This window comes from Seriola lalandi, unplaced genomic scaffold, assembly GCF_002814215.2.
Source record: "Seriola lalandi dorsalis isolate HSWRI2012SDOR001 ecotype SW California unplaced genomic scaffold, Sedor1 jcf7180002054240, whole genome shotgun sequence".
NCBI lineage: Eukaryota > Metazoa > Chordata > Actinopteri > Carangiformes > Carangidae > Seriola > Seriola lalandi.
The window spans coordinates 246,186-271,162 of record NW_019524793.1 but is presented as its reverse complement, the minus strand read 5'-3'; the positions used below and the strand labels follow the sequence as shown (position 1 = coordinate 271,162).

General features: G+C 42.2%; 3 protein-coding genes across 6 annotated transcripts; all 3 read left to right on the top strand.

Moving 5' to 3' along the window:
* Positions 1-148: 148 nt before the first annotated feature.
* Positions 149-2,973, top strand: pgls (6-phosphogluconolactonase). 2 transcript variants are annotated; one of them, XM_023404361.2, is made up of 6 exons: positions 149-289; positions 665-955; positions 1,047-1,154; positions 1,597-1,698; positions 1,963-2,103; positions 2,413-2,973. In XM_023404361.2, the coding sequence occupies exons 2-6, from the start codon at positions 692-694 to the stop codon at positions 2,557-2,559; spliced, it is 762 nt and encodes a 253-aa protein (XP_023260129.1). In that variant the 5' UTR covers positions 149-289; positions 665-691; the 3' UTR covers positions 2,560-2,973. The 2 variants fall into 2 exon arrangements, with proteins under 2 accessions (XP_023260129.1, XP_023260131.1); XM_023404363.2 differs by having other exon boundaries at positions 155-289; positions 681-955.
* Positions 2,974-3,415: 442 nt separating this feature from the next.
* Positions 3,416-13,033, top strand: colgalt1a (collagen beta(1-O)galactosyltransferase 1a). The gene is made up of 12 exons (XM_023404319.2): positions 3,416-3,804; positions 6,014-6,124; positions 6,221-6,338; positions 6,958-7,092; positions 7,219-7,423; positions 7,539-7,658; positions 7,839-7,915; positions 8,046-8,152; positions 8,268-8,400; positions 8,483-8,610; positions 8,706-8,912; positions 9,018-13,033. The coding sequence occupies exons 1-12, from the start codon at positions 3,575-3,577 to the stop codon at positions 9,283-9,285; spliced, it is 1,839 nt and encodes a 612-aa protein (XP_023260087.1). The 5' UTR covers positions 3,416-3,574; the 3' UTR covers positions 9,286-13,033.
* gmip (GEM interacting protein) lies at positions 11,598-24,975 on the top strand. Of its 3 annotated transcripts, none has more exons than XM_087173482.1 (22): positions 11,598-11,732; positions 13,210-13,300; positions 13,892-13,988; positions 14,179-14,245; positions 16,451-16,576; positions 17,724-17,788; positions 17,916-18,023; positions 18,197-18,277; positions 18,534-18,695; positions 18,864-19,001; positions 19,602-19,792; positions 19,925-20,016; positions 20,112-20,174; positions 20,305-20,385; positions 20,466-20,605; positions 20,740-20,916; positions 21,010-21,147; positions 21,269-21,468; positions 21,601-21,925; positions 22,425-22,527; positions 22,768-22,819; positions 23,483-23,656. In XM_087173482.1, exons 1-22 carry the CDS (start codon positions 11,690-11,692, stop codon positions 23,520-23,522), a joined length of 2,580 nt encoding a protein of 859 aa, XP_087029608.1. In that variant the 5' UTR covers positions 11,598-11,689; the 3' UTR covers positions 23,523-23,656. The 3 variants fall into 3 exon arrangements, with proteins under 3 accessions (XP_087029608.1, XP_087029607.1, XP_023260062.1); XM_087173481.1 differs by having other exon boundaries at positions 22,750-22,819; XM_023404294.2 differs by lacking the exon at positions 22,768-22,819 and having other exon boundaries at positions 23,483-24,975.
* The last annotated feature ends 2 nt before the right edge of the window (positions 24,976-24,977 follow it).

The window sequence follows — 24,977 nt, the reverse complement described above, 5'->3', positions numbered from 1 at the left end:
CCAGCTTCTCCATTGACTTGACAGCGTCAACACCGCTCTAAATATTCTGAGGTTTTATAATTTCCATTAAAAAAAAAAAAAAAAAAAAAAAACAGAAAAAACTTGTTAGTCGATAAGCTAACTTTTTATGTCCTCGTAGATACTTAGACTCAACTGACCAGAAGGCAGTGCGGTTTAAACACAGAACGTGATTGGCGGGTGAAAACTCCTTTCAGGAAGTAGTGCGTTGAATTACATTTGCCGACTGAAAATCCTCCTCATGACAAGCTGCACCTGAGATTCGCACAAGGTAAGAAACCCTATTTTTTTCCGGAAAACTGTAGAGTTTTGTGGTCAAACTTCAGGTTTGTTTAAGATGTCTAGAAATGAGCTTCTCTTCCTTATATTTCTGACTGTGGTTAATGCAATATCCTGTTGTGGTTCGTAGCTTAATCTCCAGTCCTCTGTTTGCATAGCCCCAGCTACAATAAGTTAACTTTGGTCTAAATAGTTTAAAGGAGAGGTTTTGTACCCACACAAGCATTTTATTTGATGTATTAGAGTATTTGATGAGGAATATTTACAGACACATCATGATGACTTGCAAAACTGTTTGGTAATTGACTTCCTTATATTGCTCAAAATCAGTTTTGTCCTCTCTCTCTCTCTCTCTCCTTCACCTCAGTAACTCTTTTATTCAGACAGTGCTCTCATGGCTGGCAGAAGAGTCGTGGTCTTCCCCTCCTCAGCGGAGGTCGGACCGGTGCTGGCCCATCTGGTGACATCTCGGGCCGAGAAGGCCATCGCCTCTCGTGACAGGTTCACCCTGGGGCTCTCTGGAGGAAGCCTCGTGTCCATGCTCAGCAAAGAGCTGCTCGCCCTGCCACAGCTGGACTGCAGCAAGTGGATGGTTGGTTTCTGTGACGAGCGATTGGTTTCCTTTGATGATCCAGAGAGCACCTACGGGCTGTATAAGGTAAATTGATCAGTAGTCTGTTTGCATGCATTGCAGTTACATTTGTTCTGTCACATCAGAGTGAAATATAACTCCTTTGCTTTTTTTCCAGAATCAGTTGTTTTCCAAGGTCAACATCCCTGATAGTGCGATCCTAACCATTGATTCCTCTCTGCCAGTCAGCGAGTGTGCTGAGCATTACACCCGCAAACTGAAGGAGGTACACACATCTCTTACATATAGAGTACCATTTTTTATAGGAACAAACACACAGTTTTTCAAAGTACTTGGCAGATAGGCTGTTCCAAGCCTCTTGGTAAAGTTGCCACAGTTGTGTCTCTTCATGTAGTCACAATCACTGACTTGATGAGGTTGAGATCGGGGCTCCTTTTCCTCTTATTTCTCAAGATAGTTCTCCATGACTCTGGCTGTATGTTTGGGGATGCTGTCATGAATCCAGAATGTATTTGCGACCGATTAGATGCTTCCCTGATGTGTATTGCATGATGGAAACAAAGTTTCACTTTTGCGCAGTACTGCATGTTTACTTTTCCATGCTCAGTTCTGTCTCAAATTTCCCACATTCCCACACAAGCATTTCATGCTTTAATATTTTCCAGCAGAATTTTTACAGTATTGTTTTACTTCTTTTAAACACACAGGCCTTCCCAGATGATGACTTCCCTGTGTTTGACTTATTACTGCTGGGGATGGGGCCTGATGGACACACCTGTTCCCTCTTCCCAGACCACCCTCTCCTGGAGGTGAGAGCTGTACTTTAGTGAATCTAGCAGGTATACAGAGAGAATTTGATATTTCTGACTGTATAATCATTAATAGGTTTTGATTTAGGCATGACTTGAACCTTGTGGTCTTTAAAGTCATCTCTCATAGCATGTCTGTGAGGCAGTCAGGCTTGTGTTACATCATATATTTGACTAGTCGTGGATTAAGATTCTCACAATTGCAATTTTTGGCAACTGTATGCATCACACATGATGATTGGGTTTGGTGTACTCCATATTCAGGAAACCAAGAAGATTGTGGCCCCCATCAGTGACTCTCCCAAACCACCACCACAGCGTGTGACTATGACTTTTCCGGTGGTGAACTCTGCACGCTGTGTGGCTTTTGTATCAACAGGAGGAAGCAAAGCACCCGTTTTGAAGGTAACATTTAGAGACTTTTCTTGAACATACACAACTCAGATTCTGAATCTTAAAAAACTGATATTTCCATGACTCAATAAATCAGCTTAGACTAGATCCAGGCACAAAAGCCAGTAAATATGAGACAGATAAAATAGAACAATGCAAAATAAAAATAACTGAACCGCTTCTGCAGGTTCAGTTACTGGATTTGTTAGTTAACTGACAGATGGCACCAGTAGAAAACCTAACAGGAAAAATGTGAATATGGTTCATACCACTGAGTTAATTTTGCTGTTGTATTGTAACACAGTGACCATTTTCTTGCAGGAGGTGCTGGAGGGTAGAGAGGGTCCAGCGTTTCCAGCAGCCCGTGTTGTCCCGACCAATGGCGAGCTGTTCTGGCTTGTTGATGACCCCGCAGCTGCCTCCCTAACTATCCAGGTAGAGAGGCTAGGCTCAGGGGCCAAACTGTAGAGCTTTTTCAACACTGGTGTGAAAACATGAATGAGGAGACTAGAAAGTAGCGCAGAACATTCCTACTTTCATATGAAAGTGTAATTGGTTTACACAGGAGATATAGTGACATAGGCTATGGAGACATTCGTTGTAATTTCCACCGTAAGAATTAGCACTTATTAGAAGTTGGATTGTGTCTGTGTGCGTGCACCTTAGTGTGTGTGTGTGTGTGTGTCGGAGGTTTAGATTTATTCAGGTATGGTTTGAAGTCCCCCTACACAATATGTTTTGCCTATGTTAGTTCAGATGGATGACCTTCACTGTGCAGAATAATTAATATTTGACATTAAAAGTCAGTTGTGGTTCAGTTGTGCAACATACACAAGAGTGATGTAGAAACTTGCAGTGCACATAAACTGAGAATGAAGGTTGTCCGATGTCTGATGCTTTTTTTTCTGTGGAAAACCCATATCAGATAAAAGCATTATTAGCAGAGTATTTCTCAGCGTCTTAGAACATGTCTGGATTGGTCCATTTTCTTGGCTGTGAATTTTTGGGAAACTTGATCTTCATAACACATTTAGGTTGACAGTCCATCTGAATCATACTAAATCAATATAGGCTACTGTAAAAAGCTGTTTGTTCACACCCCTTGTAAACTATAACGTCTCACCGTTAACACTGAAAATCAGCAGTCATTTGGAACTTGGGCGCAACTAACAACCATCCATAAAACGTATTTTCATTAGCAATAAAAAAAAAAATTAAATGCTAATTAAACATTTGCCTTTTGTTTTTACTGTGCATTCCTGTTCCGTAGTCCATCCCCTTTAAGACCACGGCACACCCCACCCCTTTAAAATGCAACTTCGCAGTGTTGTCACATCAGGAGCTGCTGCACAGATTCTGTTTATCTGTCATGACCGCGAAAAGTAAAGAGGCGACTTTTCAATAGTGTCTTATCAGGAGCCATAACCGTCAGAGACCTAGATTTGTTTGTGAGTTTTTAAATACTCCTTAATTTATTACCGCAATGTCCCGTGCAAACTTCGCCTGCCTCCCCGCCGCGCTGCTCCTCCTGCTCCTGTCCTGCTGCAGCCCTGCCCGGGGATATTTTGCGGAGGAGCGCTGGAGCCCCGAGTCTCCGCTTCTCGCTCCCCGGATCCTCGTCGCCCTGATCTGCAGAAACTCAGAGCACTCTTTGCCTTATTTCCTGGGCAACATTGAGCGCCTCAACTATCCCAAGGACCGTATGGCTCTGTGGTAAGTTTCTGCAAGGAAATGTTGCTCTTCTCTCGCAAGCTAGGAAGCAGCTAAGAAGTTAACTTAACGTCAAGGTCTCAACGTTTTCGTGTTTTTGCCTAAGTTTTCCTACTAGAAATAACTTGAATAAGTGTAGCATAAAAGTGTATTGCTGTTTGCACGGCAGAGTTGTGGGGAGACGTAAAAAAATGCGGGTGGACCCGCAAAGAACGACGGATTAATAATCGTAACAATGCAGAAAAGTTGTACTGCGCAGGGCACATCCCGAGTGAAAAGAAAAAAGTACCACAAATCTCAACAAGCAGTCACAAGGAAGAATCAACACAGTGTTCAGACGACGGTAGCCACAGTCTTCTGGACAGAGGTGAACACATCTGGTCACTGCTCCTCATCAGAGTAGCCATGCATTGATCTGTATACGTGGAGGGGAGGGGACGGGACTCATTTGGCCACGAGGGGAGCTCTATGGTTTAACACATAAACCCTAACAAAGTGAGATATTGTTCTCTCTGCACTGCCCATGAATACACACATACTCATATCTTTAGGCTACTTCAGATCTTCTCCCCCAGCTCATATCACTTCCTGACTACCAGCTAGGCTTATATATGATAAACCTGAGTCCCAGGTGAGAGATTTATATAATTCACAAAAACACTACACAGGTCAATTTGCCTAAGTAGCTTTCACTATAGAGCAGGGCAACTTTGAATAGTTGCTTTACATGCTAAGTGATTATGGAGCCTAAAAACTAGTTGTTTTATGCAGTATTGTGGGTCCTATTGGCAATTTCCCGGACCTAACACAATTGCAACACTGCCCGTCATTTGTGACAAACTTAACTTTCTAAGGCAATTATCAAGTGGTTGTGAAAATTGGTGTTTTAGACAGTGTAAACATCTGTCTACCTGGCTCACGCAAATGCTGAGGGAAGTGAAAGGGAGGTGTTCCTCACATAATAACTAAACAACATGCTCCAACAGCCCACCTGTGCTTAAACCCTCAGAGCTCTGAGCAGTTTCCATGACTACCTGGAGGGCTCAAAGAAGTGTGCTTTTCACTCATCAACTTGGTGAACAAGTTTAGCTCTATTAAGGGACTTTATGCGTGTGAAATTGTTAAATTTATCCTTTTTCTATTTGGTGGACAGAAGTGCTTGTGTAAATAAGTTTTGCGTAAGGGCAGTTGTGTTTTGACATGTTCTGTAAACACTTTCTAAGCTACATCTGGAAAATGCAAAGAGCTATGTGATGTTGTAAACACTACATGCTGTTAGTTGCTTTTTGCTGAAGCCTTTCACAACTGCTTGCCAAAGCCTCACAATCAGAGTTAGCCAGGCTGTCATTTAAAGCTTTGGTGTCTGCAATTAGTCCTTCATTTCTGCTTCACCAGAGCAACGAGAGACCAGATTTAAGTGGAACACCAAATGTAGATGTATGTTTAGAGCATCAGTAGTCCTTGGTTCAAAACTGTGCTTTTAACAAACATTTATTTGAGCTGAAAATGAGGTGGAAGAATCAGCGTAATTCACAGTTTGAGGATTTAAGACAGATGGACAGCAGGAGTGAGGGGAGAAATTGTTTAGCATGGAGCTGCTGTGTTCTCTCAGATCCATGTGAAATCTTTCGCGAGAATCCATCCTGGCTGTTGTCCGCATGGTTCAAATACAGTACACCACATGGCTAAAGAAAGAAACGCTTTGGATGTTGTGTTGTGGGGTTTGATTTCAGTCGTCTGCAGCATGAGATCACACATACAAGGTGTCTGACTCAGGTTCATGTGCCTCACGCATGGCTTCACCCAGTTTGAATTATTTCCTTTTCTTCTAACCTACTGCAGCCAAAGGTTTTACTTCTGTAATTCTGTTTCCGGTCTTATTTCCTTGATGTAACATTCCTTAAAATGTGATAACCTACACTAAAATGATATCAACCAGATGTACAGTCTTTTTCTGTTGTTATGTTGGTATCATTATCACTTGTGTCAGTTCCCACAGATGCGGACAATGAGCGTACATAATGTGAACACAGACTATTGTCATTTGAGTCTTGGTATCGTCTTTCAACTCTTTGTCTCAGTGTAGCACTAGTGCTACATTCAGTCATTGTCACAGTTTTACTTTTCTTGGCCTCGGTTGTCCATTATGTTCAGTCCCTCTGACGTCGAATGCACCTCATTCTAATCATTTACATTTGTTGTATATTGACAGGGTAGCAACTGATCACAACGAGGACAACACCACAGCCATTTTGCGTAACTGGCTCATCCAGGTGCAGAGCCTTTACCATTATGTGGAATGGAGGCCAAAAGATGAACCCAGGTTGGTAACTTTCTGGTGGAAGTTTGTGTTGCCGAAAAGGTTGGCATGCAGAGCCAGTAAAATCTGTCACATCAAGTATGTAATTGTCTCTTGCAGACGTTATGCGGATGAAGATGGTCCGAAGCAGTGGACAGACCTCCGTTATGAGCATGTTATGAAGCTTCGGCAAGTAGCACTGGAGGCAGCTCGTGAGATGTGGGCGGATTACTTTATGGTAGGTCAACAAAAGTGCTCTTTACAGGCACAAAAAGCACAGTAAAAACGTTTCTATTTTAAGAACTGAGCCCATGCTGCTACCCAGACTATCTTTATTGTTCAATAGCAGCAGAAAGATAAGTACAGAGTTAAGTCCAAGGAACTATCTCAATTGTAATTAAAGCACCAGGGATGGTGTTGAAAATTTACCCGCATACATTTTTCTGTCTCTTGTGGTTAAGGTTCATCTGGCCGGGTTCAAGCTGGATCCATACACTGACACAAAGCTTGACTCAACATGAACCATACTTTAAAACGCAGCTCTGTTTCCATCTTCTATTTGTATTCCCCTGCCAAGCCCACTTTGCCTAGCTTCAGTGGGGTATAATTTTGGAGGAAAGTACATCCAGAATTGCAATAATTTTGTGCAACAGAATTGTTTTGGAAACTCTCACAGCCTTCTCCCTTTTTCATCTTTTTGTTTTTTTAATGTCAATTTTAGTTCCCAATTCAACCTTCATGACCTGTTCAACATTTCTTCTGAAGGTTTCTGAGTAGTATGCCCCATATACACACAAACACACACACACACACACACACACACACCATTAACAATTTACCTTCTTTTCTTTGTGTAGTTGGCGGACTGTGATAACCTCCTCACCAATCCTGATGTGCTCTGGAAGCTCATGAAAGAGAATAAGACCATTATCGCTCCCATGCTTGATTCCCGTGCAGCCTATTCCAACTTCTGGTGTGGAATGACCTCGCAGGTACTTTGGTGATGATAGGGTGTGCATGATTGTTAATGTCAGGTATTTTCAAAGGGCTTAGTTGCTTGTAATGAGTGCTCTCAAATCCTCTCTGAACTCAACTGTTAATCAACTCGGCTTCTTCAGGGTTACTATAAGCGCACCCCTGCCTACATACCCATAAGGAAGCAGGTGCGTAAGGGCTGTTTTGCCGTACCCATGGTCCACTCCACCTTCCTGATAGACCTCAGGAAAGAGGCATCCAGGCAGCTGGCCTTTCACCCGCCACACCCAGACTACAGCTGGGCTTTTGATGATATCATTGTGTTTGCCTTCTCTGCTCGGATGGCAGGTATTATACCATTCAGTGCTTCAATCTGAAGATGTGACACATTTGTCTTTAACGTTTTAACCTAAAAGGCTGAACTTCAGATTGAGAAAACATTTTCATCTACTCCTCTTTACAGATGTGCAAATGTTTGTATGTAACAAAGAGACCTACGGTAACTTCCCTGTGCCCCTTCGATCCCATAATACTTTGCAAGATGAAGTTGACAGCTTCTTGCACTCCCTGCTGGAGGTCAATGGTGAGTAGCTTACATTCAGTCTGAGGGCTTTACTTCTGATTCAGCTGCCTTTTTTTTTTTTTTCACCGGCTTTAAATCTATATTCTACTCTCTGCTGCTTCATCTAATAATAACTTTCAGCTTAGATTTCTGTGTATCATTCATACCATTTCTGCATCCATCTTCCCTCTCACTGTGTAGTGCGAAATTCCCCAGTGATGCCTTCCAAATACATACGTGTTCCTAGAAAACACCCTGACAAACTGGGCTTTGATGAGGTGAGTAAAGAGTGATGTGAAGATGGACCCTGCAAAAATGGCTTTCTATCCACTTCTGTGCTGAATGCTTCCCCCTGCTGTTCGAAATCTGTAATCGCATTGACTGCTTCTGCTGTTGCTCCATGTGCAGGTGTTCATGATAAACCTGCAGAGGCGGACTGACCGCCGAGAACGTATGCTGAGGGCATTGTACGAGCAGGAGATTGCTTGTAAGGTCATTCCAGCCGTAGATGGAAAGTAAGTTCACTCCGTTAAACGAATACTTTACACTTATTAAGCACATGGTAATCACTCTTGTCTGCACTCTCTCATTTCCCATTTTGTGGCATTTGTTTTTCTCTCTATACTTCAGAGCGATGAATATCAGTGAAATTAATGCTATGGGCATCCATATGCTCCCTGGATACAGTGACCCATATCATGGTCGCCCACTGACAAAAGGAGAACTGGGATGTTTCCTTTCCCACCATAAAATCTGGAAAGAGGTGAGTCTCAGAAGCCAAGCATTTGGACATTTATGAACCAGACAGATGGGCGGTGTGATGATAAAACCGTGTCTGACCTTAGATCGTTGAGCGACGCTTGCACACCTCTCTGGTGATCGAAGACGACCTGCGCTTCGAGGTCTTCTTCAAACGTCGCTTGATGAACTTGATGAGTGAGGTGGAGGATGAAGGACTGGACTGGGATCTCATGTGAGTTTGTACTTCCTTCACAGTCTTTAATTTAACCCCGATTCCCATACAATTGCTTTTGCCTCTCATTCGTCCTTTTCAATTCTTTCTTATAGTTATATCGGTCGGAAGAGAATGCAAGTGGATCACCCAGAGAAAGCAGTGCCTAATATACACAACTTAGTGGAAGCAGACTATTCGTATTGGACATTAGGTTATATGATATCATTACAAGGTGCTGAGAAGCTTTTGAAAGCAGAACCACTAAAGAGGATTTTACCAGTGGATGAGTTTCTTCCTATCATGTACAATAAACACCCTGTGTAAGTGTTTGTTCCCTACCTTGTACAAGCACACACACATGATTTACACTTCTGCTGGGGATTTGCTCTGCTATGTTTTGCTTGACATTACCGTGTCCTCCACAGGTCTGATTATATGGATCAGTTTGAAACCAGGGACCTGAATGCGTTTTCTGCAGAGCCTCTTCTAGTGTATCCAACACACTACACGGGCGATGAAGGCTACATCAGCGACACTGAGACCTCCACAGTGTGGGACAATGACAAGGTCCGTACAGACTGGGACAGAGCGCGCTCAGGAAAAACCCGGGAGCAGGCTGAGATCAGCACTGAGGCCCAGAACTCAGATGTGCTCCAGTCTCCTTTGGACAGTACGGCACGGGACGAGCTATGAGAAGAACTGCATGAGAGCCTTGGAAAAATTCAGAGGTGCATAGAGCAAGCCGCCTTAGTTTTTTTAAAATCATGTTTCATCTTTGGTACTTTGGATTTTGCATCACAGCAGGGATGTGACATCAGAGTTTGTAGAAAGATTTAATTTATCCAGATGTAAGAAGTTCAAAAGGGATCAGGTCATGTTTTCCATCAGGTTGTCCGTTTGTAGTTTTTACTTTATAAAGGCACTAGACTTGCCATTTGGAATGGCATTTGCAGTACCCAGCTTCTGTCTGTCATACAGAAATGAACCTATATATTAGCAAATAATGCAATTGGACTGTTACATTTCAGTCACTGGGCAATTAACTTTGTCCTAATTTGACATTACACTGTGAATGCTACAGATTAATTAGGCATTAGCCAAACTGTTTGTCACTGAGAAAAATCATGATTTGATGGAAGCATTCATGTATTCAGTCAACCAGTATCATTCTAAATCCATTGGTCTCTGGTGTCAAAAGTCCAAGAGGAGAAATATCTGCATGTCTTTTGTTTTCATCTTTAGTATTTTCTCTTTACAAATTTCATATTGCTGTGTTTTGAATAATCATTAGCCAACACTTTAAATGCTTGCAGCATATCTTAATAACACACAACAGAAACACAAGCACACAGAAGCTTTAGATTCAAGGAAATGCTGTGAATGCCTGAATGCTAACACATGTCGTTATTGCTGTGTCCCTTGTCACCACTTTTGACTGAGTTGTTCCCAGACTATTGTCGCCAACCAGCTGTTGACATGGTTATAAGCGAGACAAACCCCTGCACACACCTCAAACTTGATGGTTTGGGAGGGACACGGTTAAATATTCCCTTTATGTTCCCTCAGAAAGAACCCACCCAACCATATCCAAGCACACGCCAGTTTCTACACCTCGTAATCTTCGACAGTTAAGTCTGAGTTATAGCATTTTTTGTAAACACTTGATGAAAAAAAACCCTACGAAAGAGAACATGTAAAGTTTGCATTGTCTTGCTTTTACATATTTATTTTGTCATGGTTTTCTGCATTACATGGCCACACTAGATCTCCAAAGAAGCTGATTTCTGTAAGGTACTGTTGGGAGATGTTCAGCCACTGATTTTGCACAGAAATGTTAGTGGTGCATTGTGCCAACAAAAAATAAAATGTTTTATTTTTAAAAAAAGAAAAAAAGTTGAATGTTATTACTGTTATAGGATGCATATTACTATGGTTGTGTGAACATTTTCTCTGAAGGTTGTGCTACTTAAACTGGCTGTGTGCTTTAGCCAGTAACATAATAGTGTGAACAAACAAAAAGCATGAGGAACCCCTTCACTTAACAAAATGTAGTGCTTTAAAACAAATGTCTGTGTGGTATTGTGGCAGAACTTTAGTTTGTTTAGTGTATTTTGAGTTGGATGGCTCTGTTACACTAACTGTATTTGAGACCTCATTTACACCTGCACTGTGACACACAGTGGTGACCCATTTATTACACTTACACATAATTGATTATTGTTACTGTGACACACTGGGTAACCTAACCACTGTCAAGCATGTACCACTTACTTTGTTCTCAGTTTTTATTTATCTGATTAATCAAGCCCAGATGTTAAATAGAACCAATTTGAGGACATTTTGTACGCCAATGTGTTCCAGTCCTAGACAACTGTGCTGTAAGACTGAACACTGAGGTGTACCTTAAGTGGGGTCCAGGACTCTTTTAATTATGTCTGATGGGGCCATTAGACATAATCAAAAGGTTCTTGGAATGTTCAAATGGAGCTAAAAGGGGTGGTGGGCTTCATTTCACACCTCAGTAATTCCTCACTTTTAACCAAGTGCTCACTGCAAATATAAAGTATGCTGGATGATGAGAAGTGCAAAGAATTTACCAAATTATGTATTCTGATGTTTAGTATCGGCTATTAGATCAGCATCTGCCAATATCTGCAATCTGTCAAAATACACACCGTGCAAACCACTTGCACTCTGACGTTACCCACAACAAGCTGCTGAGATCACAAACCTTTTTTTTTTTTTTTTTTTTTTTTTTACTAAAACACTTCAATCTTAACACTGTGGCACCTTCTGACTGTGGTGTGATAGTGTAGGTGGGGCCTACAGTGACAGAGAGATACACTTCCTCTTCCCGTGGTGGTGAAAATGTTGGCTAACCTCCACTCTAACAGAGGAAGATCATTTTGAGAGCACAAACGGCAGCAGGCTCAGAGCTGCATGCTAGTAATTTATCATAAGTGTGTCAGTGCATGTACACACTGCAGTGCAGATTTCCTGCCACCTCAACGGCACTGTTTCTTATTGTGTAGTGCAGTGTGACCTTAAGGGCAGATGATGTGCGAGTGGTGTTGGTAGAGTCTTGCTTAGTGCAGAAATGGAAGATCAAGTGCCAAGCCAGGGTTCCTCTCAAGCTACAGGTGAGCACAAAGAATGTGACATTTCGAGGTAATTTTTGGGGAAGTGTTTTGTCTCACATCTTTTACAGAATCTGTTGCCCATCATGCTTTTATGTACTGAAACAATGTTTGGTGTTTTTTCAAAAACCCTTTCAAACCCTGCCATTGAGATGTACATTTCCTCATTTGTTAAGATTATTTTTAAATGGATGAATAGTCTCTTGATGTGTGCCGATTGGAAATTTGCTGACATCACTGTAGTTTCATTATACCACGGGTGTTGCATGTGGGTGCATGCACAATGTGCCTGCATATTCTTTGTCAATGTGTCTGTAAGGAGGTTTATGGTGCTGTGTGCACCCTCATAGTCAAATGAGGACTGTTGAACTTCCTGAACTCTTTTCTAATTTGTAGTTTTATTTAACAGGATGTGGATTTCTTTAATCTATCTAATCCTAGGATATTTATTTAAGATTTCACAGAGATTGGTGCAAACAGTTGGTACAACCCCTCATTGACTACAAATTGCTACAGTATTTGGGAACTAGCCACAACGTCATTTGAATTCATGACTGTCAAATTGTTTTCGGTCATTGAAAATGATGCCGTTATACAACAAACTAAAACAGTCAAAGGCTTGTCTCTGATTAAGTGGAGTATGACTGGAACACTTGGTTTTATAGTTGTGCTCAAACATCTTACTTCCCTCTCACTTCTTATTGTTGCACTGTAACACTGCTGGTGCAAAAAACAAGGACTTTATGTTCATTGTGGGACGTGACACGAATTGCAAGCAGGATGTGGTTGACCAAAATGGAGCCATCTCTGTGAAAGACAGATTGCTTTTTTCATTTTTGGCATATGTTGTAAATCATCAGGTTTTAACGTTTTGGTATGCCCCGAGGTAAAAAACAAAACAAAAAAAAAACAGTTAAATAGTTTGAGTAGAGTAGGTAGAGGTTTTGCCATCAAAATGAACCACATTGTTCCTCATTATATTTTAGTTCACATTCAGTCAAAGAAGTGTGCAGAAATGTAAAGGAAATGCTGACTCCAGGGGACAAACTGAAGTTTGATGTTTCTATCTTCAAATTTTATTATGTTGTACGTTAAGTATTTAGATGCTGATTTTGTTGAGCTGCTAAGAAGTAGTGCAGTGGTAAAATACTGTAAACTTCAATAATCTCATCATCTCAACATGTGACCAATAGAAATCAGGTCAGAGCTGAATGGGTTATTCACCGTTCCAACCTTCATATTTTTCTTTGTTGTGCGGCTTTACAAAATAAAGAGAAACCTTATTTGGGGATTGCGTAACGTGATCTGCAATCTGTGTGTATATCCTCTTCTTTGATTCTTCACAACATCTTTAAAGACTCTGGTTTGGCCTTAAATTGTATACATTTAGTGTCAGCATGTCTGTCTCTTTCATGACTTCAATTCTACAGTGACAATCTTATTATTTTATGTATCTTAGTTTTTCCATTTCTCCTTTTAGATGTGAAGAAGGTGCATCCTAAATCTGAAACCAAGCGATATAGTGAGATCTTCAGAGATTTTGATAATCTTGATTTATCTTTAATCTCTTCGTAAGTATTATTCACTTACATGATGGTTGTTTGTCTTGTCTCCTGCATCACTCGGCTTGTACATTTTGAATACAGTGAGGGAAAAACACAGTGGTTAGTAAGGTGTCACTCAAAGATGCTGTAAGCTTTTCTAATCATAGGAAACCATACAGGATGAAACAAAGCCATAATCCATCATCTGATCTTAACTATCTATGCATGATCTCTCAATATAGATTATTTCAATGGAGAAAGTTCTTATATAACCTAGGCAGCGACGGTGCGTCACTGGAAACTGCTCCTTTTGTGGGACGATACCTGCCCAAACATAATGTGTGAATATTGTAAAGTAGAGGTGCAGTAAAAATAAACTGGCAAACCAGTATAAATTAATGTACTGGAAAATGTACTGAAGGACTATGTGATACTGATCAGCCCAACAACACGTGCAGATAGGGTGTTACCTACATCTGTGTGGCAGGCAAGCACATGGAAACACAGCTGCAGGTAAATGTGAGTGTTTGTATATAGTACGCTCCTCGACAAGCCCCCGAGAGGTTTCGCTATTTGACTGTGCATGTTCCTCTCCCGATGCTTTCTTCCTGTGCTCAGTGCAGGGGAGGATCTGCTGGCAGACATTGACTCGCAGCCCATCCCAGAATCCATCACTCCAGACAGTAGGGAACTCGTAGACCAACACAACGTGTCTGTAAGGGATAAACCTAGTTTTTAAAATCAGCGCAAGAAATTCTTTTACTGTTGCTTATGTTGTTGATGATGTCAGTTTATCTCATGTGTTGCTGACTTTACTGATACGACAAACTGTAAATTCTTGATGCATTTTGTGAGGATTAGTGAATCTTTTATAGAGTTAGAATCTGTTTTGTTTTTTCCAACAGGGTGAAGATGCGTTTTGTTCACAGGTACGCTCTGAAGTCAATAATGAAGCAGAAGGAAACTCATCAGGTATGATTTGTGTGTATGAGAAAGGTATATGTATGTGTATAGGTGTGTGTAGGCTCTCCTGTGTGTGTCGGTATAGGTCCAGTTGAATTGAGTTCCTTGTTGACTTGTAGTGGTTAAAGCCACTGGTTTAATCACCTGCTTACGTTAACATAGACCATGCTGTTACTGACATCTAACATCCCAGCGGATCCTTACTGATGATGTGCAGGAGCTGGTGTCAATCTGTGACACTTAATACAGTATCTCCTCTATCTCAACTTGTTTTCTTATAATTAGCCGTGAGTTGTAATTGCTCTGCTGTAACAAGATTAGGATAAAGGGAGAGGATTAAAGCGGGAGACAGCTGCTCTCAGTTTTTTACCTTAGACACAAGGGGAAGACAGAGGGGGGGTGCCCTAATTACACAAGCTAAGGCAGTAAATATAGGGGAGATGGAGAAAAAGACTAGACTTACTCATTGTACTTCAATATCAGTGCAGCTCAAAGAGGTCACAGCACACAGTACGAGATTAGGAATTACAGACACAGATTTGAGGACGACAGTGGAAATAAAAGAGCACAGAAACGTTTCTCATTTCAGACTGTAAATGGGTCTTTTTATGGTCTTTTATGTTCAAGTCCAATGTGCACCTGGTGAACGGTGGTCACTGAAGCTGTATGCCATTTAATGTAATTCCTGATATCATTCTGCAAAAAGACAAGTGTTTTTTTTCCTGTATTTGTACATTTCCTGTTATTTATCCAACTGAAAATGACACATTACCATGGCATGCTCTTTGGCAATCTGGTTTCATGTGTTCCAATTGATTGGGACTCCCTTATATCCCCCCCCCCCCCCCCCCGCTCGGTCAAACACCAGGAGGTAAACCTCATTCGATGCTTCTCTAAAGCCTGTCACTCCGCAATCTGGACCTGACTAGGATAATCCCCAACCCAAGTGCTAGAAGCCATAGCCACGAGGCAGCACAGATTCTGCTTGAGGGCTGACTGCTGAAAGTGCTCAGAGCTCTCCCTAAATCAAAACATAGAGAGGAAAGACTAAGCGCTGTTGACCTTGGCGCACGATCTTGCCACAAATCCTTGGAATTGCCTGTTCTTTCTTGTGAATTTTGCTTGAAGACAGAGAGGAACATTTCATCCTGTTTGGATTTTTTTTATACCGCTCTAACTGGATTTGGCATCTATGTAAAGTGATCAGCCCGAAATAACATCTGCATGTCTGAGTGAGGAACTTGTGAGAGAAGCCATTGCACTTTTTCTGGCAATGTGTGCTTCCTCAGTTAAAACATAACTGAATACTTGGAACTGCACTTTGGCGAGCTAGAAGAAGTGAAAGTTCTTGAAGTGCATCTGTGTCCTAACTTTTGGCTAGAGGAGAAAGTTAGGATCTGTACTAATAGATCTTAACCACAGCATTTATTTGCAAAAGTTGTGCTGGAAGTGGGACATAACAATAAAGAGGAATAGAGAAAGTGGTGTGGAGTGCTTTTTGAGAGACCATGTGATTGTCACTCAAACATTGTCCGCCTTTTGTTGGTGTGAGTCACAGAGGAAGAACCAGAGTGGTTGTCATATCAACACCCTCTCTGCCAGACCACAGCTGTGACATGGTGGTCGATGATACTGCACACTGGCAATGAGCGGTGTTTGTAACCCTGCTCACACAGCACGGCTTGTCTCTTTGTAGTTGACTAGAAGTGAACAGGTGTGAAAGGGAGGGGCCGGGCAGAGAGAGGAACAGGGGCCAGGAGGGAAGTTATTCAGCCAAAGCTGTTTGTCTTTGGTCGAAACCCTCCTCTCTCAGATCACATCCCCACTGTGATGACTGGGAGACTGACAAAAAGAGATTTTTGCCAACCACCAACTGTGTTGTTCTAGCATGCAAGAGATGGGTACATGGTACTGAAACCTACTGGAAACCACAGGACCTTTATTCTGACGAGCAGCTATGACTTGCCATATGCAGTCATTATTTCCTGTTTTGGGTTTATGTAAACCTTTTTTTTGTTTTTTTCGTGTCTGATAAAGTCTGGGAGCTCGGGCTGGTCACTGTATGGTAGATATATATTTCTTTTGAGGCTGAGGGCCGTCTGAGTCTTCCAGGAGAGACAAGCTGTGGGGTGTAGCCCAGTCGACACTGTGAGATCCCTGGGTACGGCTCCAAGTGTATGGAGCCTGCAGTGATGCTGATGTACTCCTTCTCAGCCCAGGAAGCAGACCTGGCACTCTGTCGCTGTGAGGATGGGGTGGAGACGGCACTGCAGTACGCCAAGTTGTGGTGCCGCTATGCCAAAGACCTACTTGCCTGGATGGAGAAAAGAATCAGCTTGGGTAAGTGGATATCCAGCTGAGTAAAGGAAATAGAGGCATAGTATGTAAATTATTGTCACAGCATGTCTGTGGTGTCTCTATCAAGGCCATGTCAATGCATTAAATATGACCTGCACACAAAAACAGAAATAAATGAGGTGCTTGAAAATCATTTTATCCAATATGCAGTTAAAAGTACCAACATTCATATTTTTGGGCTATGAGTACCATGTTGCCATAACATGGCCTGTCTATATTATTTCTCTCAGTGAGGATATCTGAGGGTGGTGCAGTTACCCCAGTGAGCTACGCACTGCACACACGCACAGAAAGGATTAGAGAGCAGATTAGCTGGCTAGAGGGGGTAATAAAGGAGATGGGGTGCCTTTGGAGTTTATAGACAGTGATTACCCTGGTATCAGCCTGGACAGGTGCCCAGTGTCCAGACTGGGATGCCAAGCATGCAAGTCTGTTGCCAGTTTTCAAAATATAGGAGAGAGTCCCCAGCTCAGCTGTGTAAGGAGTAGTGTTTGGCAATAGCAAAAGATGAGCAATGCTAGGTGGAGTTCAGCCCCTAACTACTGCGGATTACACATAATAGAGCAACAATGTGGGATACGTAATAGCAACAGTACAGTGTCTATTAATAAAAAGGGAAGTGGGATCAAGAACCACTGTCAGAGGAGTGCTAGAATCAGGGTAGGCTCTGTAATGCTGAAGCACAGCCGGACTATCCATAGACCATTTCCCAGTTTCAGACATAAACACTGAAAATAAATGTGTCTGAGTTCTTCTCCTGTTGTAGTTCTTGCTAATACCAAAAGCTGACATAAAATGCAGGCCAAAGCTGTTTTGAAGCATATCAGTTCCTCCAACAAGGTCAAACAGACCACAGACCACAGACCAGAGCCACGCTGGAGTCCTGCCTGACGTACAGGGGGTTTAATGAGCTTTTCAGTAAATGTCAGGTTATAGAGGGTAGTGGATATCACCAAGTTGGTCAGAAATGAAGCTTCAAGCATCATATTAAGGCTATACACTGATAACAATAATCAATATTGTGGTTTCAGTCAGTCCACAATGTAATTGTGCTGGTCTTGTCTTGATGCGCAGTATCGTGTGAATAACTTAAGCTGAAGAAAAACTCAACGAGGATTTTTGTTGACAGAACAAGAATTTGCAAAAAATGTGATAAAGACGGCTGAAGGAGCAAGAGCCAACGTGGCACAGCAGGTACAGCTTTGTTTATCGGATGTGTACCAACGAGGATGTTGTCATGTTAAAGATGTCTGTATCATTTGATCTCTCTCGGCTATATTTACTGTGGAAAAGCTGTCTAAAGTGGTTGTTGCCTGTGTAGGACATGATGCCTCTACAGTACATCTACACGATGGCACTAGAACAAGACATCAAGAACAGTGTGAAATCTAGAAAGACTTCTGAACTGCTTCAAAGCCGCTGTTACCAAGTACAGACACCTTCACACACACCCACACCCACACCCACACACACACACACACACACACACACACACACACACACATATACAAAAAGTTTGAGGTTGATAAAAATCTTCTCTGTTATTTAGGGGCAGGTGTGTTGCTCTGACTTTGTCTTTAATCCAGTATCTCTGTCCCAAAGGCCTTGGCCGCCAAGAAGAATGAGATTGACAAGTGGCGCAGAGAGTTTAAGGAGCAATGGGCAAGAGAACAAAGGAGGATGGTGAGTGAATTCACAATCTTGTTTGTGACTCAAGTTGAGCTCAGTTTATTGCAACTGTCAAAACTAATTCTCTCAATTTTAAGACATTCCGACTGACTGGATGTCTGAACAAGTATCTAAAGCAAAACATCAGCCTCTGCCTGTTATGATTTTGTTTATACCTATATAAAATTCATGTTAGACTCTACATGGCGCACACCGTAAAATTAAACTAATCTGTTTTTTGTTTTGTTTTTTTACTTCTGTGTGTGTTCAGCACGAAGCAGTGACCGCTTTTAAAAAGGCTAGGCACCAGTACTTCCAACGCTGTGATGAGCTAGAAAAAGCTAAAGCTGTCTCTGCTAAAGCTGTGGACGATACGGCTGGAATGAAAACACTGGATAAGAGGAGGAAGTCTAAAGATGAAGCCAAGAGTAAGGTGAATGTCTCCTTATTGCGGTTCTACTACAGTTTAATACAGACAAAATATGGTATATTATAGGTTTGGTTATAGTGTGTTTATGGTGATTCACAATCCAATTTAAGAAAAATGATACATATATGGGGTTTGTTTAGCAGCTCTCTGGTTTCCCTCTGTCTCCTCCAGGTGTTGGAGGCAGAGCTGCTGTACAAACAGTGTGCGAGTGATGCCAAGACGCACCAAGACGAGTTAGTGAAGGTCAAAGAGAGAATTATTTCCCACAGCCGAAAGCTCATCTGTCAGGGAGACACTGTGCTCAAGGAGGTTGGTATGAAATCCATGAAAATAAACGTTTGTCTTCCTGCCAGCATCCTTCTGAAAAGGTTGTTCAGTGCAGCAGCCATTCATTTAATCTAGTTAATATCACAATCCCAGTGACTTGGGGCTCTATACAAACAGTTATAGCAACATCAATTAAGGTGTAGTCAGCCACTCTCTGTTTCAGAAGAGAAGTTACAGTGCCTACACCACCAGTATTATTAGAATGACACAGTCGTGCTTAAATGTGATTGGAAGATGTCTTCATCCTCACTTCTTCACAAATAAATGCATGTGTTTGCTTGAATATAATAATCTACCTAAGCAGTGATTTATGGTTTGCAGCTTTGCTTATATAATGTAATAAAATAAATAATTTACTTTTGTAAAATTTCAACACATCTGCCACGTTTTAATTTGATTCAATTCAATTTTATTTGCATAGCGCCAAATCATAATATACATTATCTCAAGGCACTTTCCAGAGTAGAATGTTACCCAGCAGTTCCCACAAAGAACAAGCACTTGGCAACAGAGTTTTACCATTTTAAAAACCGTCACCATCACCGCTTTGATCTCCATATTATGTCTCTTCTCCCGCATCAGGCCACAGTCAACATGTTTTACTACCAGCGGCAGCAGACAGAGCCTGTTCCCCTCGGCTACTACAACCTGGAGGTAACATCCAGGTCCCTAGAACCCGGCGAGCCCTACCTGCTCTACATCCGCAGCAAGCGTCGCCTCGAGCAACCTCTCCAAGTCTTCAACTTTCAGGAGTATGTTCCTCAGGGCAAAGGGTACGATAAACTATTCACTTGTTATTATTTGTTAAGAGTTTTCAAAATTGGGGAAAAGCAGGAAAAAAAAGTTTGTACTTTTACTAATATTTTATTCATTAAAAATATTGTATCATCCTTTTTATTTGAAAGGAACAAACGAAAAACCAGCAATACTTTCAGCTCTATGCAAGACTTTTCCCCTATGGCAGATGAAAGCCCTTACAGAAGACTCAGCGATGGCCGTAAGGACTCTTCATGATTGTGTATATGACTGTATTAACAGACAAATTTCCAACTGAACTTAATTTGTGTTTTCCTGTGTTTTGGTCTACTTCAGGGAAAATGGGGTACAGTGATAGTGAGAATATCGGAGGCAGTTTGGAATCTCTGTCCAGCCCTGGTAATAGCACAACCCTTCATCTGTGTCCATAACTTTTCTTTCACATGCAAATGAATCCCTTGCAAAGATAAACATGATTGATTTCCCCTCTGTTGTGTCTCCTCTCCACGGAAATTATGCAAAATTGAAGCTAACATTAACAGAAGGAAAACCGCATCCACTTTGACAGTGTCATCTGACGACCTGGACGAACGGGATGCGTTGGAAACAGGTTAGTTACTCGCCTTTTATGCCTCTATAAACAGAGTTCTGAGAGTACTGCATGATTTAATCCTCTCCCTCAAACTACAGACAATGATTGTCAGCCGATCAAAGTGCGCACATTTTCACGAGCTGCAATGACACACCGACTCAAGAAGATGAAGAGCAAGATGGCCAAATGCAAGCAGTGCGACAACTACATTGTTGTCAGTGGGGTCGAATGTGAGGAGGTATGAGGCCAAATGTTTGGTTTTTTTGGGGGGGGGGTGTTGGGAAGAACAGCAGCTTGGGCTAACATGTACACTGGAACGGTCTGGGTGAGCTTGTTAATGTAATCTTTCCTTCTCCTTCACGGCGCCATCAGTGCGGGGTGGCTTTGCACAGGAAGTGCATGGAGGTGTGTCAGCTAGAGTGTGAGCACAGGAAGGGAACGGTGTTCGGAGTTGACCTCTCAGTGCTACAGCGTGACAGGCCAGACGAGGTGCCCTTTGTGGTGCTGCGCTGCACATCTGAGATTGAGAGTCGCGCTCTCTCGGTCCAGGTATTGTTTACCATACCACAGTGATCAAAATGTAGGTGGTGTCAAGTGTTAGCTGTGTTTAATAAGTGTTTTCTGCTTTTGTTTTCCTCTGAGGGGGTGTATCGTGTAAGTGGGTCCAAGCCTCGCATCCAGAAGCTCTGTCAGGCCTTTGAGATGCAAAAGGAACAGGTGGACCTCTCTGACCTCTCACCGCATGACATCACTTCCATCCTTAAGCACTTCTTCAAGGAGGTACAGGAGCCACTGCCACATAAACTTCACTGAATTAAACAGGTTTATTATATAAGGTGTTCATGTTAGACTATAGATCTGATGATTTCTCCCTGATCTCACTGCAAAATCTCTCTTCCAGTTGCCAGAGCCCTTACTAACCTTTGACCTGTACAACGACCTCATGGCTGTGGGAAAGACCATTCAGCTGCTGGGCGAAAGGCAGCTGACACCAGACACTAAGGAGATAGAGGACATCATTCACAGCCTCCAAAAGCTACTACAGAAACTTCCTTTGTATTGCTATAGCACTTTGCAGCATTTGATATCTCACCTGCAAAAGTGAGCATGCAGCTTGGTTATAAACCTCTCATTTACCCGTAGAGATTAGGTTACATTTACTGAGCATGCTTGCCTTAAATATCAAACTTTCCATGAGCTTTCCTTGAATTTGTCCGCTCTCTGTCTTCACAGAGTTTCAGAAAACTACGAGAACAAGATGTCCCCTAGCAATTTGGGTATTGTGTTCGGGCCAACACTGTTGCGCCCTCTTGTGTCCACGGACATGTCAATGATTGCCCTGCTGGAGTCCACCTACCAGGCTTTGCTTGTTGAGTTCCTCATCACACACCATGACACAGTTTTTGGCCTTCAGCGGAGACCCAGTACGCCCCCTCCCCCAGTCCCAACTGTGCCTCTTCCAGACACCCCTCCCAGAGCTTCCTGTCCCTTGGATAGGGACGTTTACACCGGTCCGGAGCATGAAAACTCCTCCAGAGAGCGGCCTCGCTCACTTGAAGTAAGTGCTGCAGTGAAAAAGCGTTTCGAACTTTGTGTAGTATCCTTCATTTGACTGCTACTTGTGTTTAAAAAAGATCAGTAGCAGAGAGAGTTTACGCTTGAGCTACTTTTCCTGATTAATTTACCTTAGCACCTGGCATCTTAACCTCAGGTTTATTCTGTCAGGATTAACACACTGGACAGCTGCTGCATTTCCACTGCTCTGCCTGTATGGCCTTTCAAGCTTCCCTATGTTGCAGTTTCACTACTATTGATTATAGATTAAAAAATATATATTCACACTGTCTATACCAGAAGACAGAGGGACACAAAAATAAAATGACCTGTCCCTCAGGAGTGGTTAGAAGAAGGTAAGTGATATAAAATGGCCAGACTCATCCCATGTAGTTGTTCATGGCCTTTTCCCACAAGAATCACTATCGCACACTATTTCAGGTTTAGCTGTGGTCTGTAAATACTTGCAGAAATCCACCACTCAATCTGTGTCGTTCCAACAGAGTCGAACAATCAAGAGAGATTCAAGCGAGGGTTATATATCTGACAAGTCTTCATCCAATGAGGCAGTGGACCAGCTGAGCCTTGAAGCCAATGAGAGAGCAGGTAGGCGGGATGTAGTGATAGAACAGTAACTCCTGACTAGAATAGATGAACAAAATAATTATAGAATTTAATCCTTGGTATTGATGTCTTAGGTATTTTTGTTAGAATTTTTAGTTGATGGTATAATGAGTTATAGTTTGTTGTTTTGGCCTGTACCTTGAGGAAGAGTTTTAATGAATTTTACTCATACACCTCCTAAGTTGTTTACTGTATTTCTCATAGGCTGGTGGTTTGTTCTAGTTTACAGTTATCTTCCTGAGCACCAGATACTGTGGGTGCAGAGTGGTCAATGGTGTGTTGAAGTTCCTATTTCTTCTCTCGCTTTACTTTTTGTTTCCTCTAGTTATTTTTAGAAACAAGACTTCCTTCCACTTCTTTCGCTGATGCCTTCTAGTTACATTCATCTGTGAAACCGTGTGAGTCAGGTGGTTTAGCTTCTGTTAGGGATTGTTTTAAAGACACTTGATTTTGAATGCTTTTCACTAACATGTTGACTATATGTTAATTTCACTGTTGTCAGAAATCGTGCTGTTACTTTTGAGTCTTGAATTTCTACAACAGACAGGTCTATGGTTTCATCTCTTCTTCGCTTGCTTTAATCTTGCTGTAGTTCTGAGCTGTTCTCTTCTTTGTGGCTACGGCTGCATGCAACTTCAAGGCTTCTAATCATAACTAAACACATGCTCACATCCTCAAATGGAGAATAATAGATTTAGTTTTTTAAACATCTGTTGATAATGTTGAAATCAGTGCAGTCTGCTCCTCCCAGAAGAACTCTGTATGAATGGTTAAATGTAAGTTTTCAATCAAGGTATTGCTTAGTATAGTTAAGTTTAGGTTCTGTGTTTGCTTAAATCCGCACAAAACAATTGGCAGGAAAGGAAAGTTTATTGAAATCAGTAGTGTTTCTACTACTTTTATGAATTACCCCCTTGTTGTCCCTCTTCTGCCCCAGTCCTGGCTATAAGAGGGGTATCGACTGGTCATCATGGTGAGCCGGTGGGAGGGCCAGACTCTGATCTGGGGACTCAACCACGCTATCGCTTCACCAGACAACCTGTGAAGTATCACCGGCATCATAACCCAGGAACCCGACTCCCCAACCCAGGTCGTGCAGCCAGACAGCCTGCAGCCCCGGTGAGGAGCCGTCCAGGGAGTGCCGACAGCAGCCGCAGCTCCTCTCCAGAGCCTGGGACGCAGAGACTTTCCCAAGACTTAGATGTCCGCTGTAAGAACACCCACCAGCCCCACCAGCCCCACCAGCCCCACCAGCCCCACCACTCCACCATTGCCGCAGAGAGTAAAGGGGATGCACCGCTAAGCCCCCGCGATGTTGCGCAGTACATGCTGGGACTGGACTCATCACTTACATCACCTGCAACTGTGACATCATCCAGTACAACACAAGAGTACTCTCAGGGGGAGGCAGCTGGGTGTCAAGCTGATTTGAACAGAAATATGTCCAATAACAGACAGAGTGCTGGACAGAGTCGGGCTCTGTGTCACTCACCGAGGACATTTCCTATTGACCACAACCTGACCGCACCAGCGCAGAAGATCCTGTCCGGTCTGAAACTGAGACGCAGCCACTCGGGGAAAGACGAGCAGCTCTTTGTCTGAGAAAGAAATCCTCAGCGGGTTCACTGGAATACATTCACATGCACACTGGAGATCCTTTATATCACTTTTATTGTGTGCACTATTATTGTGTGCAATGACTGCAACCACTATCAACATTCATGTAGTTATCAAGAATAAAATACTCCCATATTTTACGCACAAATCTCTCCCCTTTAACATAAAATGTAACTGTCTTCAAAGAGTTACCTAGATGGCGGTTCAGTTACCGAAAATGTTGTAAACTGAGATTTGAATCTCTCTTTAAGGGAACCCAGTTGAAAAGGTTAGGTCTGCTGCTTACCAGGATGCCACAACCTTATTTACCACTAATCCTCTCTAAGATTTTGATCTGTTGAACATCCAGGTGACTAATACCCACGAGGACGGAAGAGGTTCATGTATTTATCACTTTTTCATATTTCTAGTGCATTTGAATGTAACAAGCAGGTGGTTTGAGACTATAGCTTAAAAGATGCAAAATAGCACATGTGTATCAAGTTCTTCTACATTTTGTCCCAAACAAACAAGACTGAAAATCTGCAAAAAACTAATTCAAGCCAGAGTTTGTTTTCTGTTTGCACTTTTTAATGTTTTATAGGCTCCAGATAAAAGAAACAACAACTTTGTAGTACATACACAAAGATATGATCTATTTTGTGTCATTGTTAAGTTATCTCAACAGATAACAGAATGAACAGAATGATTATTTTTTTAGTTTCATGCACCTTTCCTGTTTTGACACAAGGGGGCGGTATTCTCCCAGTGTGAGGGGAGAACATACCAGACACAATAGTGGAAAGGCAATAAACCATTTATTTCTAATTACAAGC